The sequence below is a fragment of the Barbus barbus genome (genome assembly GCF_936440315.1).
Source record: "Barbus barbus genome assembly, chromosome: 37".
NCBI classification, from domain to species: Eukaryota; Metazoa; Chordata; class Actinopteri; order Cypriniformes; family Cyprinidae; genus Barbus; species Barbus barbus.
Window position 1 is genome coordinate 22,768,977 of NC_136715.1, and position 14,646 is coordinate 22,783,622.

Genomic DNA, 14,646 nt, shown 5'->3' on the forward strand with positions numbered 1-14,646 from the left:
TCTGTGCAATCAACTAAGCAAGCCAGAGGCGACAGCGGCAAGGAACCAAAACTCCCTCTGTGACAGAATGGAGAAAAAAACCTTGGGAGAAACCAGGCTCAGTCGGGGGGCCAGTTCTCCTCTGGCCAGACGAAACCCGCAGTTCAATTCCAACCCCAGCCATGTCAGATTGTGTAAAGGGCTTATCTGATTCCCGTGGTCTTGTCCGTGGGGCATTTTAATTTATAATTTAATGTATTTGTTATATTCATTAATTGAAATTTTTCATTTACATGATTTATTCATTTGCTATAATTATAATGTATAGTTTAATGCATTTATTGTTTCTCGGTCTATTTTTATAATATATATTTGTTTGTTTATTATAATTTTAAATTATAGTTTAATTAATTTAATATATTTCTGTTGTATATATATATATATATATATATATATATATATATATATATTATACTATTTATTATTAAAAAAAAAAAATTTTTTTCATTTTTCATATTTGTATATTATTGTTTTAATTAAAATTTTAAATGTATAAACGTCTCAGGTTACGCATGTAACCATGGTTCCCTGAAGGGAACTCAAGCTGCGTCGAAACGCTAGGGGGCGTTGCCCTAGCTTTTTGACGCAGGTCCATTTCCTGGAAGGGAATGTAAAAATTTAAAATGTTTAACTGTATAAATGTTATATTTCTATATTTATATTGTTGCAATTTCTAACAATAGTATTATGAAGTTAGGTATTTTATTATATTTTTAGTTATTTTGTTTTATTTTTTGTTTTATTGTATTTTTAGTCGAGGTCTTCACTGGGGATATGTCTCTAGGGCTCATCTAGGTGTCCTGGTCTTCGCTGACAATCAGGGCTGTAGACATCATCTCTTGGTGCTGATCCACCATCTGATCTGGATATGGACTGAGAAACAGAATAAGAAAGAAATAGACAAATATTAGCGTAGATGCCATTCTTCTTACGATGTAACGAGTACATTGTGTGTTATGGGGAGTGTTCCCGGTTCCGGTTGATCTAATTAATGCAGCCTAACAATCCTTTAACGGATTTGAATAATAGAAGTGTATTAGTGTGTTATGTGTAAGCCAGGTTAAAGAAATGTGTCTTTAATCTAGATTTAAACTGACAGAGTGTGTCTGCCTCCCGAACAGTATTAGGTAGATTGTTCCAGAGTTTGGGTGCTAAATAGGAAAAGGATCTGCCGCCCGCAGTCGATTTCGATATTATAGGTATCATCAAACGGCCAGAGTTTTGAAAACGCAGCAGACGTGGAGGACTATAATATGATAAGATCTCACTCAAATACTGAGGAGCTAAGCCATTCAGGGCTTTATGAGTAATTAACAAGATTTTAAAATCTTTCCGATGTTTGATGGGGAGCCAACGCAGTGTTGACAGAACTGGGCTAATATGGTCATACTTCCTGGTTCTAATAAGGACTCTAGCTGCTGCATTTTGGACCAACTGTAGTTTGTTGATCAAGCGTGCAGAACAACCACCCAATAAAGCATTACAATAGTCTAACCTTGAGGTCATAAACGCATGAATTAGCATTTCTGCATTTGACGTTGAGAGCACAGGTCGCAATTTAGATATGTTTTTGAGATGGAAAAAAATAAGTTTTACAGATGCTATAAACATGGCTTTCAAATGAAAGATTGCTATCAAACAGCACACCTAGGTTCCTAACTGATGAAGAAGGATTGACAGAGCAGCCATCAAGCGTTAGATAGTGTTCTAGGTGAGGGGTTTTTAGGTCCGATAATTAACACCTCTGTTTTTTCAGAATTTAGCAGTAAGAAATTACTCGTCATCCATTTTTTTATATCGACTATGCATTCCGTTAGTTTCTCAATTTGGTGTGTTTCACCGGGCCACTAAGAAATAAAGAGCTGAGTATCATCAGCATAACAGTGAAAGCTAACACCATGTCATATTATCATCTCCCAAGGGTAACAGCGTGAAAAGTAACAGCCCTAGTGCTGAGCCATGAGGTACTCCATACTGCACTTGTGATCGATATGATACCTCTTCATTCACTGCTACAAACCGATGGCGGTCAGATAAGTACGATTTGAACCATGCTAAGGCACTTCCACTAATGCCAACAAAGTGTTCTAGTCTATTTAAAAGAATGTTGTGGTCGATAGTGTCGAACGCAGCTCTAAGATCCAGTAGAACTAATAAAGAGATGCAACCACGATCAGATGATAGAAGCAGGTCATTTGTAACTCTAATGAGAGCAGTCTCAGTACTGTACTATGATACGGTCTAAATCCTGACTGGAATTCCTCATAGATACCACAGGAATTTAACTGTGAGGATACTACCTTTTCTAGTATCTTTGACAGAAAAGGGAGATTTGAGATCGGTCTGTAATTAACTAGATCTTTGGGGTCAAGTTGTGTTTTTTTAATGAGAGGCTTAATAACAGCCAATTTGAAGGTTTTGGGGACATATCCTAATGACAATGATGAATTAATAATAGCCAAAAGAGGATCTATGACTTCTGGAAGCAGCTCTTTTAGTAGTTTAGAGGGAATAGGGTCTAACATACATGTTGTTGGTTTAGATGATTTAAGAAGTTTATACAATTCTTCCTCTCCTACAGTAGGAATGAGTGGAATTGTCCTCAGGGGATCTATAGTGCACTATCTGAAGCGATACTGTAGCTGATGGCTGCATGGTTACAATTTTATCTCTGATAGTATCGATCTTGGAAGTAAAGTTGTTCATAAAGTCATTACTGCTGTGCTCTTGGGACATGCCAACACCTGTTGATGCTTTATTTTTCATTAATTTAGTCACTCTATTGAATAAATACCGGGGGTTATGTTTGTTTTCTTCTAGAAGAGATGAAAAGTAATCAGATCTAGCAGTTTTTAATGCTTTTCTGTAGGATATTGTACTTTCCCGCCAAGCTATACAAAATACCTCTAGTTTTGTTTTCCTCCAGCTGCTCTCCATTTTCTGGGCTGCTCTCTTTAGGGTGCGAGTGTGCTCATTATACCATGGAGTCAGACTGTTTTCTTTGATCTTCCTTAAGCGTAAAGGAGCAACTGTATCTAAAGTGCTAGAAAAGAGAGAGTCCATAGTTTCTGTTACATCATCAAGTTTTTCTGCACTGATATGCTGAGGAATTTAGATAAATCAGGAAGATTACTAACAAAGCAGTCTTTTGTGGTAGAAGTGATGGTTTTACCATACTTGTAACAAGGAGTAGAATTTACAGTTTTAGCTATATGGAGTTTACACAAGACTAGATAATGATCTGAGATATCATCGCTTTGCTGCTGAATTTCAACCCCACTAACATCAATTCCATGTCATAGTATTAAATCTAGAGTATGATTTCGACAATGAGTAGGTCATGAAACGTGTTGTCTAACCCCGATAGTGTTCAGAATGTCTGTGAATGCTGATCCTAATGCATCTTTTTCATTATCGACATGAATATTAATATCGCCAACAATTAAGACTTTATCTGCAGCCAGTACTAACTCAGATAGAAATCAGCAAATTCTTTAATAAAGTCTGTGTGGTGCCCTGGTGGCCTGTATACAGTAGCCAGTACAAACATCACAGGAGATTTATCACTAACACGTGTTTCTCTAGATAATGTTATACGCAGCACCGTAACTTCAATCGAGTTATATTTAAAGCCTTCCCTCTGAGAAATACTGAGAATATTGCTATAAATTGTAGCAACACCTCCCCCTTTACCTTTTGGACGTGACTAATTTTTATAGCAGTAATCTTGGGGGGGTAGACTCATTTAAAGTAATGTATTCATCTGGTTTTAGCCATGTTTCTGTCAAACAGAGCAAATCTAGGTTATGATCATTGATCAAATCATTTACAAAAAGTGCTTTTGTAGAAAGGGACCTGATATTCAGTAAGCCAAGTTTTATCAATTGTTTCTCTGTATTGTAAAAAAAAAATATTTGTTGAACATCAATTAAATTGTTACTCTTAATTTGGTTTGGACGTTTTCTGCATTTTCTAGTTCGGGGAACAGACAGTCTCTATAGTGTGATATCTAGGTGAGAGAGTCTCTATGTGCTGAGAATTAACTGACTTTTGTGACGGGAGGCAGCTAGCAGACGGTCGGTTTAGCCAGTCTGTCTGCTTCTTGACCTGGGCCCCAGTCCAGCCCAGAAGTACAAACTCTAAGACTATGTGCCATATTTCTAGAAAGAAGAGCAGCACCACCCCAGGAGGGATGAAGACCATCTCTTTTTAACAGGCCAGGTCTGCCCCAAAAACTTGTCCAATTGTCTATGAAACCTATGTTATTCTGCGGGCACCACATCCAGCCATTGTGTGACGACAGTCTGCTATGAATCTCATCACCCCGGTAAGCAGGGAGCAGGCATGTTATATATTATAGTGTCTGACATCGTAATTGCAAGTTCACACACCTCTTTAACATTATTTTAAGTGATCTCCGACTGGTGAAGTCGAACATCATTAGCGCCGACGTGAATAACAATCTTAGTGAATTTATGTTTAGCATTAGCCAGCACTTTTAAATTTGCCAGGATGTCAGGCGCTCTGGCTCCCGGTAAACATTGGACTATGGTGGCTGGTGTCTCTATTTTCACGTTCCGTAGAATAGAATCGCCAATAACCAGTGCACTTTCATCAGGTTTCTCAGTGGGTGCATCACTGAGTGGGGAGAACCTGTTTGATGTTCTGATCGGAACGGAAGAGCGGTGTTTTGACCCGCGACTAGGCCGCCTCACAGTCACCCAGTTGCCCTGCTGCACGGGCTCTACCGGAACCGAACAATGTACATGACTCGCTGAACTAGTCGCATCCAGAGCCGTATCTACAGCCCTCACATTCTTACTGCCCTAAGTTAAAGTTTGGATGAGTGTCTCTAGTTCTAAAATCTTCTCTCTGTCAGCCTAACTATATCCCTGCATTTATCACATGTGAATCCCTCGTTGACGACAGAGAGAGATAAACTGTACATGTGACATAAACTGCAAATAACAAGAGAAGGAGAAGCCTTACTTACCGTGATTGATGAATGATTCACTTACAACTGTTGTTTGATGAACTCGTGAGTTCAAACGGAGTGAGTGAGAGATGTAACGGAGCGAGAAAAAAGAAAACAATAATAGGCGCAAATAGAAACGCGAGTGGAAACGTGAATGATAAGCTAAGCGGCTAACGAATGCTAACGCATGGCACACACGTTGCACTCGCAGTTTTAGATTAAAAGCGAACGATCAAATTAGTCAGATTAGTTTGATAGATAATATCAGATATATGGAGGGAATTAAGTTATATTTTATCACTTTAAATAACAGAGAGTGATGGTAAGATAGAGTTTCAGTAGAAAAGTGAAGCTACACGGAGCTACAATCGCAAACCTCTCAGCAAACCTCTCAGCTTGAGGAGTAGGTGGACAACTTGTTACAAATGAATGGGAGACAATGCCTGTATCAAAAAAATGCTTTTGGATAGAGCACTCTACAACTAGCGTATGTAAGATGAGCCAAAACTGTTTTTCACCTAGTTTAAGCAAAATTAAAGTTTGTATTGCTGGTTTGGCATCCGTTATTAAAAAAAAAGCTTTACTCAAAAGCTGAAAAATCACGTCTCTGCAGGCAGCATATGGAAGTAAGAAGCCAACAATGCATGTCTGAATCCATTGATCATGACACATCTTGTCTACAGAGATACCTACATCTGATCTTTGAAGCCAGCATAAATGTATTCTTCCCTGCCTATGATCTCACTGTCCTGTGCATTCAATTCTATGACAGTTGAGCTTAAAAAAAGGCATCTGAAAGCTGCATTTGGTGTTCAGTTTGTGTGTACATACTGTATATGTTTTTGAACAACTGATTTAATTTTTAGCGAGAAATTGTTGTATAAATATTTGCTTAATTATCGCAAACAATCTCTAGATCGTTACACACTTAAAAGGTGATTGAACTGACTTCCCTTAACAGGACTTTGTTTCAAATCTCTTCCTGACAAATTTGCTGATCTCAAGTGACCTCAGTTGATGGTTTACTACTGTACTGTACTTCAGCCATGAAGGTTATATACAGTACATTACGTGACTTCTGCTGATTAAACCACAAATCCCTGTGAAGGGTTTAGGAAAATTAGTATAAGCCACGGTAAAGGCCACATCTCTTAAAGCCATGGAAAATAAAAGGAGACTTTAGCAACATGTTTGTTTTTAACTTTTTTCTTTCTTTCTTTCTTTGAACTGAAAAGAAAATCACAATACCTGATAGTTCCTGAGCTCAGCGATTTTCTCATGTTGCACGGCAGAGTCGTTCCAGATGAGATTGGCCATCTCATCATCATCTCTGGCTTTATGAAAGATTATCTCCTCAATGACAATACGAACTGCAAAGAAATCAAATTAGTTTTCTGTAATATGCACTGACAATACTGGATCATATTTCTGTTTTCTGACTTCATCAGTAGAATTTAAAAACAGAAATCCTCATTCTTTTCTGCTGTTTCTTTGGAATACTAAATTAAGTATTTACATGTAAAAAAAAGTAAACTTTCTTTCTTAGCTTCAGAAGCCAAGAGACAGTGTACATTTTCAAAAAAAAATAACAACATAAATAAATAGGTTTGCCGTACAAACTGTTCATTTGAATCAATCCCTGAAAGAAAACCCTTTTTAGGCGCTGTTTTTTGAAAATCTAAAAATCTAATAGTTTTTTGAAAATCTCAAAAATTTTTAAGTTTTAGATTTTACAGTATAAAAACCATTACATCTACGGAGAGTCCCCAGAAAACATGGAAACCCAACGTACGTGTGTGTGTGTGTGTGTGTGTGCATGTTTATGTGGTTTATGAGGACACAAATTTGTATAATGACATGGGTATGACAGAGGTATTACAATATGAAGGTGGTTTATGAGGACACTGCCTATGTCCCCGTAATACAAAAGGCTTAAAAAACATACTAAATGGTGTTTTTTTGAAAATCTAAAAATGCACAAAGTCTCCTGTGAGGGCTAAGTTTAGGTGTAGGGTTGGTGTAGGGCAATAGCACACACAGTTTGTTCAGTATAAAAACCATTACGCCTATGGAGAGTCCCCATAAACCACAAAAACCAACATCTGTGTGTGTGTGTGTGTGTGTGTATGTGTGTTTTGTTTCTTTCATCTTCAATCTTCTTTTTCAGGAGAGAATGCAGTTCCATTAAGTCTCTGGATAAACAGTTGTCTGTGTTCTGTATGAATGTCCCATTGCATCAGCAAATTTCACATAGATAATAGAATGTTTTTCCTACCAATCTCATATTTTGTTCCAGCAACGTTGGCTGTGATGAAACCCTTCTTCTTCTTCTTGGTGTGGACCTTCCTTTTTACTCCATTCTGATTGGACAGTGTTGGTGGCATGTTCATGGGGGACGTTCCTTGATCGTCTGTGGAATATTTACCAACTGACCATTTACTAAGGTTATTGTCACCGTTGGGGTCACACTTTATTTTAAGGTCCAATTCCCGCTATTAACAAACCAGTAACTATGACTTTTGCCTCAATAAACTCCTAATTTGCTGTATATTAATAGTCAGTACGGTAGTTGTTAAGTTTAGGTACTGGGAAAGATTAAGGATGTAGAATATGGTCATGCAGAATATGTGCTTTATAAGAACTAATAAACAGTCAATATATTAATAATAGGCATGCTAATAAGCAACTAGTTAAGAGTGATAATTGATCCCTATACTAAAGTGTTACCACTGTTTTTGATATATTTTACACTTTAGTATTAAGAAACACCCTTCAACACCTGCTAGAATGTCTACTTCAACAAAGAGGGTGGGCATTAAGGATGTCCTTATAACAATAAGAATGTTTCACCAACACAGACGTTCCAGAGACACAAAGATAACAGTGTGCTAAGCATAGTTTCTTACAGAGCTTTGTGTTTTCTGTTCTTAAATCACTCTCCCTAGAGGAAACTTAAAGGAAGCATACTGTATGTCTCAAGATCATTGTGCTATAAGATAAGCTCTCTTCTCAGCTCACTCAGCGTACAGCTTTGCTTATACCTGCAGTCGTGAATGGACAATGAATATTCGACTATTTGTGAACACCCCTAGTGGGCATATAGAGTGGGTTTTCTGGATGAACTTTTGGGGTCACTGTTGTCAAACTGTTATATCAAACTTACCTCCATCGTTGGGGGGTGAGGGCATATCTCAAACAGCTGACCTCTCACTACCCAGCCTCAGAGACTTATGAGGCACGGTTTGGCACCAGTCTACTTCCTCCTCGCTGTCTTTGTGGCAACAGTTTTAGGAGGTGGCACAATCATCTGTCCACTTAGATCACGTGGCAGAGGACGGGGAGAAGGTCGGTTGTAGACTGTATACCCTGAAGGAAAGAGGTCAGGGCTTCTCCACGGAACCACAGATGGGCAGATAGACAAGGTGTCTAAGCAAGAGAGAAAGAGAAACAGCAAGATTGGTAATGTCAGACAAAGAAGAAGCGCTGGAGGGAACTGCACAGTCTGGTCAAACGGTTGCTGTGTCACTCAAACCTATCAGCGCTGCTGACAGCAGGTTTCACCTCACTGATCAGCTCTTACGACTGACGGGGGCTTTGGCAGATGAGGGTCTGTCTGCTGCTTATCAAGCAAACGCAACATTAGCTCCGCTGCATCATCAGTCTGTGAGATTTCTCCATGTTTAACATTCTAATGTTCGTTTTACGTGTCTGTAATCTGTCACGCAGCAAAGCACACGTCTAACACCTAGTGTTCTATGATATACCAATACTAATGGCATTGATACCTTGCTGGTAAAAACGCTACGATTCCTCATATTATTAATACCAATATTACAGCTTTCCTTAGTCTAATACAATATCATAATTTTATATGAAGCCCAAATACGAAAATATATGCATATGAAATATATCTTCTATTGCTGAATTACTTTTCCTGTTGTTTTAGGTTTTTGCTGTTGTATCAGTTCAGTATTTGTCAGGTATTGTATCGAAGTCATAATTTTTGTCAATTGTGACAACACCACTAACAGCATAAAAGGCTCTCCAAAAACGAATGCAGAACTAACATCACACTCAACAACAAAGCAGTATTTTCTTTTGACAAAAGGATGACAAATGATAACTAAGGCTGGCTGATATACTTATTATTCCTCACATATTTATGACGGCTTTGCTACAAACAAGTTAGTTAGATTCACTTCCATGAATCAGTTCAAATTCAATTATTCTTTTGAGCACTCCAAAAAAATCCACGTTGTGTAGCCTAACAAAATGGTTTAGTCAATATGTATGTAGGAAAATATTACTATATTTAAGTTATTTTTAAAAATAAATCAAATGAAAAACAACAATTAAATATTTCTTAATGTAATGTCTTTTAAAAATCTTCCTTTTGTCTTCTGATTGTCAAAAGCAGCGGTTCTTAATCCTGGTCCTCGCGTCCCCCCCCAACAAGAGAGACATACAAAAATACCAAATTTTATATGTCCATTTGTGTGGAATCACGTGTGCAATGCACTTTACAAAAACACCACCAGTGTTTGACCAAATGCTGGTCAAAATGAAGGGGGAAAAAACTGCATACCATGTGGATACATGTACGTGAAATGCTCTGAAAAATAGTGCACAGTACATGAAAAGGTTTATATTCTGTTTGTGGGAAAGAATAATATAGCATTCTTTGTCTAAATATATATATTTTTTAATTAAATGTTCTTGATTTTAATTAAATATTCAGCTATTTTCAGTGTTAGGCTACTTTATGGCAACCCAGATGGCAAAATATATTACAACACTGACTTCTGGTGGTGTTTTTGTAAAGTGCATTGCACACGTGATTCCACACAAATGGACATATAAAAGACACATAAACAGATCAGATTTAAGAATAAAACAAGGAACAAAACAAAATGGTTGATTTATAGATTCCAGCTACTAATAGAGATTTTAAGGGAAACTATTTGGACTCGCTCTCGCTCACCGTGTTTACACCAAGTACCAGTGTCTCATATGCATCTCCTGTGAATACATTTTGAGAGGAGGGTCTCAGATTTTGTGACTACAAACATCACATAGCAGTTCAGTGCTTTGCTGTAGTTGTTTATGCAAATACACAAGATATGCTTCCAAATTTGTATATATCTGCAAACATGCCATTTAAGAGTTTTATTCGCGAATCTGTATAAAGTAAACTTCATGATCTGAGTCACTGCTAGATTGATAGGTTGTGCCCTACATTAGGTGGTCCTCTGATGTTGTCCTGGACATGATAAGATCACATGATTTTGAGCCCATTTACACCTATTGATTTACAACAGCTTCAAACACGACTCGTCCGGTCATATTTATAATGTAATACTGCTTTGAGTCTTTTATTTTCAACTTTATTCTATTCTCTAAAGCTATTTTGTACTGATACCAAGCTTAAGTTTATATTAAATTACATTTATTTAAGTTTTGGTTTGATTTAATGAAGCTCCCAAAAACAAGAAAGTTAGTTATGGAGTTATGGAATGTTTGATTCAGCATCTCTATGAATATTAAAACCTAAATCTGATACGATGTACAATGTTTCTCATTGAACTAGGTATTGTAGTCCAAATTCAAAATATTGGAGAGGGTTTTTTTCACCCGGACCCACCTCCACACGCAGGTTGCCAGATTAAGGACACCAACAGAAACGAGCGCACATGACGATGAATGAAATGAAATACGCTGTGTTTTTCCGCCAACTGGTAACCCGGGGTGCCGAAATACAATTGGGTAAACTGCCAGTGGGTGGGTTTCACAAGACCAACATTCCGGCCCGGAATGCACATTTTCAAAGGAGAATAACTGACTGTAGCATTGTTTTTCAGATAAACAAGTATGTTAATTTAGCATGTTTCTTAAATCTCTGCAAACATATTATGGTATTTTTATGCTTTAGTAGAGTCCAAAACTTACATACAGCACCTATAAATACTGCTGTTCATTATTATGTTTTCAATTTAGTTAAATTGTTATTCATTATATCACTAGACAGTTACTGTATGTAGATATAAAGTAACAATGTAGTTGTGGTAAACTTTGTTTTCAAAAGCGCCTGTTTCAAACTTGAATGTAACTGTAGTTTTAATCTTAAATTATGAGTAGCTTGTAGTTTGATAAGCTACAATTTCCAAGTATCTTTCCAACACTTATGAGACCGATTATTAATGTTTAATTTTAGGGTTCTGAGAGTGTTTTTGAAAACTAATTAGTTGGTTGTGACTGGATGCTGAAGACTTTTCTTCAGATTAATAAATCTTCAACATTGTTTTATCTCCCTAAAGTCCCTTTACTGACAGAAGGGAAAGTAAATACACCTTGTATGAAATGCCATATGTCCATTTAAGTTGTTCTTTATTTGCTTCAGTGCTTCATTCAGAAAGGTCAAGTCTCTGGGCTCTGACTCACCCTTCGAAAGTTTGGTCTCTACAAAGGGACGACCCATAAACTCCAAAACTACAAGAAAGTCCTGTCACCATTGTGTTCCTGAAATTAGCTCAGTGCAAAACACTGCAATGAAATATTTGCATAAAAACCATCTGGTTTATCAATACAATTTCCAAATTATGAAATACTAATGCAATTAGAACTGTCGCTAAAAGAGACGTTCAGGCAATTTATGAAGCTACAGTCAATCTGTTACAGCACAAGACAGCAACACAATGACAGGCAGGCGTGTGTTTGATGAATGAGTGCTTGAGTAATCTCCTGCTATCATGCATCACCCTGACAGCTCCACCACCCACAATCCACTCACTATTTATTTCCTCTGAGACGTCGCATCACTTCCTGCTAACACCTCTCTCAGCTGTAGAGGGAGTCAGAGAGCACGCACTATTTCTTTTTCTATCTCACATTTGCTTTTGCTTTTCTATTTTAAACCGGTAGGGTTTAGTGCACGTTTTATTTCTGAACTGCTGCAATATGTGCAAGATTGCATAATGCTGCTTCACGTTCATCTGTTTTAGAGAACATTTTGTTCACTTTAGCACCACTTAGTGGATATTTCACTTCATTACTTCATGGCATACTAATTTAAAATCTAAATCTAGACTCGGATTATATTTACTTTTTTTATTATTATTATTTCTTTAATGCAGTTTTTACAAGCAAGTGGTATTGCAGTACAGGTACACGAGTCCAGACAAGACCGGACCAAGAGCAAATTTTCTATAACTAATCAAGACCAGCTTATTCAAGTCCAAGTCCAGGGCAAGTCCAAATGCTCTTATTAATAATGCTATCAAAATTCTCTTTCAGTTTACAGTTTTTACACTCACTAGGACACAGTTTTAAATACTTAGGTCACTTTTTCAAACTCTTCACAGTTATCCATACCAATTTTCAGCTTTTTCAACACATTCAAAATGCACTAAAACTACCAAAACACCACGTTGTATGCAGTTTTGTATGATGTAAGGTGGTGCAACTGTATCTAATATATTGTGTATTTGATAGAATCCCCATTTACAATATCGTTTAAATGTTATTTTTCTAAAAATGCTTTTCAAACAATGACTTTTGATGTGCTCTTTTATCATGTTTTACTTGTTTTGCATGGCTTTTATCAGTTTGTTTTGATAATATAACTGTAATTGTGAATAATATATGCAACTATGCAGTTGAGTTGATATTCTTAAAGTGAGAACATTGCAAACCCAATGTACTCAAAGCATGCTTCACATTAAACACTTAATGTTAATAAAGAAGATCATAATGGTTTTATGTGATTCAGTTGCAGTGTCAGGTGCTGACAGAGTGCTTGAGCTGTGACATGGTGTGCCCAACGCATAATTTGCTCAAAAATATTATAGGCCTAACTGATCAAATTGAATGCCTTGTTGCTTGATTTTAGTGTTCTGTTTTTTGTTTTTTTTATGTGATTGACTTTGTACCTTCAAAAATATATATTTTTACAATTATTCTTCAAAAAATGTCCTTAAAATAAACAAGAATTTTTAATAAAACATGATGTGAGCTTAATGGGAACAGGGGTGTGCTTAAAGGGTACAAAAATGTAAAAAGCACAGTCAGACTTTTTGAATTTAATGATGTATATCATAATTGAAATGCTTTTGTCATTTAAAATAAAATTCAATATTTTTGTGTGACAGATTAATATTTTATTTTAACATAACTTTTTGTACTGAAACCAATATCTTGTGCACTAAAAATGTCTCAATGTAGATTTTGGTGAGCTTAATATAAGTTTACCCTATTTATAAGTAGGGGTGTGTGATATATATCGTCTGTGATAATATCGGAATTGTTATTTTAACGATGTGCGATTTGACATTATCAAGTATTTTGCAAATCTATTCAAAACACTACAGATGCATCGATTGCAATTTTCTTGGCCGATTTCTGATTCCGTTTTATTTATTTTTTTACGTGTGCCCTACCGATACCGATTTTTGCCGATTCCGATTTTCTTTCTAAGAACTATAATTGACAGCATATACAAACAAAAATCTATGCAAGTTTCAACCAAAAATTATTTACATAATAAAATAAATTATTAAACATTACAATCCCCCAATCTGGACTAATTTACAGATTTTCTCTCCCTTAAACAACTCTCAAAATAAAGTGCTCTGTGACTGGAAAGAGGAAGAAATAGTTTACTTAAAATGAGTTGCTTTATGTTACAAAACAGATGTCATTTCCCACTGTTTATAAATGGTCATTTCTTTCCCCTAACCTTCTTAAATGTGTCATTTCACATCAAATTCGTACTTTGTTTCAATTAATTCAGTCAGCATAATAAGCAACTGTAGAGTTGTTACCATTCGAATGAAATTAGTATTAACAAACTCTATCGTTCCACTGCTGAGGAAACCGAAGTTGCATCTGAAGTGGTATTAGATGCATTTACACAGACAGTTTCATGAAGCCGAGGTGCCATAAATGCATTTACACTGCAATGATACTTTTAAATATGACTAAACCACCAGTAGGTGGTGGCAAATGTCTATTTTAATGAGCGAGTCATTTATTCATTTATTCAACCGATTCATTAAAACGGCTGATTCATTCAGAAACGAGGCAAGCGACTGTCCTTATGAATGGGCCACTGAATCATTGACTGACTCGATTCGTTCAAAAACGTGGATTTATTCAGTAACGAAACGCCGCTGTGTTGCTCGGAGACACACAACAGTTCTGCTGTGGCTTTGATCGCAACTATTTTCGTCAGCGAAATTGAGCAAAAACAGTCAATATTTTTGTTCTAAAATCTAAGTCACTTAATTTTAACCTCTTGTTTATTGAAATACTATTGTATAAAATCAGTGTCACATTGCAATCGTGCTGATATTGTTATTCGGGGAAACATGGCCGTCTAATGTTGCTTACCTAAATCATATTTTGTAAATCTCTTTTTTTTTTTTTTTTCTACCGCAGTATGCATCGATAAATTTCTGTGAGTTACTTTGTGTGTGCTGTCTCTCTCATAAACTCACTCAGGCTGTGCAAGCCTCATCTGGCACGATATAAATACATTATCAGTCCTGAATGCCATTAAAATTAGAATCATTCTCATGCGAAACAACGAGACTGTGAGTGTGCGCATGGCTGTGACGTCTCTGCTTGCGCCGCTGGCA

The 14,646-nt window shown here is 36.6% G+C and overlaps 1 protein-coding gene across 1 annotated transcript in view; it reads right to left on the reverse strand.

Moving 5' to 3' along the window:
- The window catches only part of ttll7 (tubulin tyrosine ligase-like family, member 7), a 100,175-nt gene that overhangs the window by 79,776 nt on the left and 5,753 nt on the right, over positions 1 to 14,646 (reverse strand). The window contains exons 2-4 of the mRNA XM_079396433.1: positions 8,178 to 8,440; positions 7,290 to 7,424; positions 6,263 to 6,384 (exon numbers count right to left, since the gene is read on the reverse strand). Of these exons, the coding sequence (XP_079252559.1) occupies positions 6,263 to 6,384; positions 7,290 to 7,424; positions 8,178 to 8,202 (282 nt within the window). The 5' untranslated portion in view covers positions 8,203 to 8,440. The remainder of the gene's footprint in view (positions 1 to 6,262; positions 6,385 to 7,289; positions 7,425 to 8,177; positions 8,441 to 14,646) is intronic.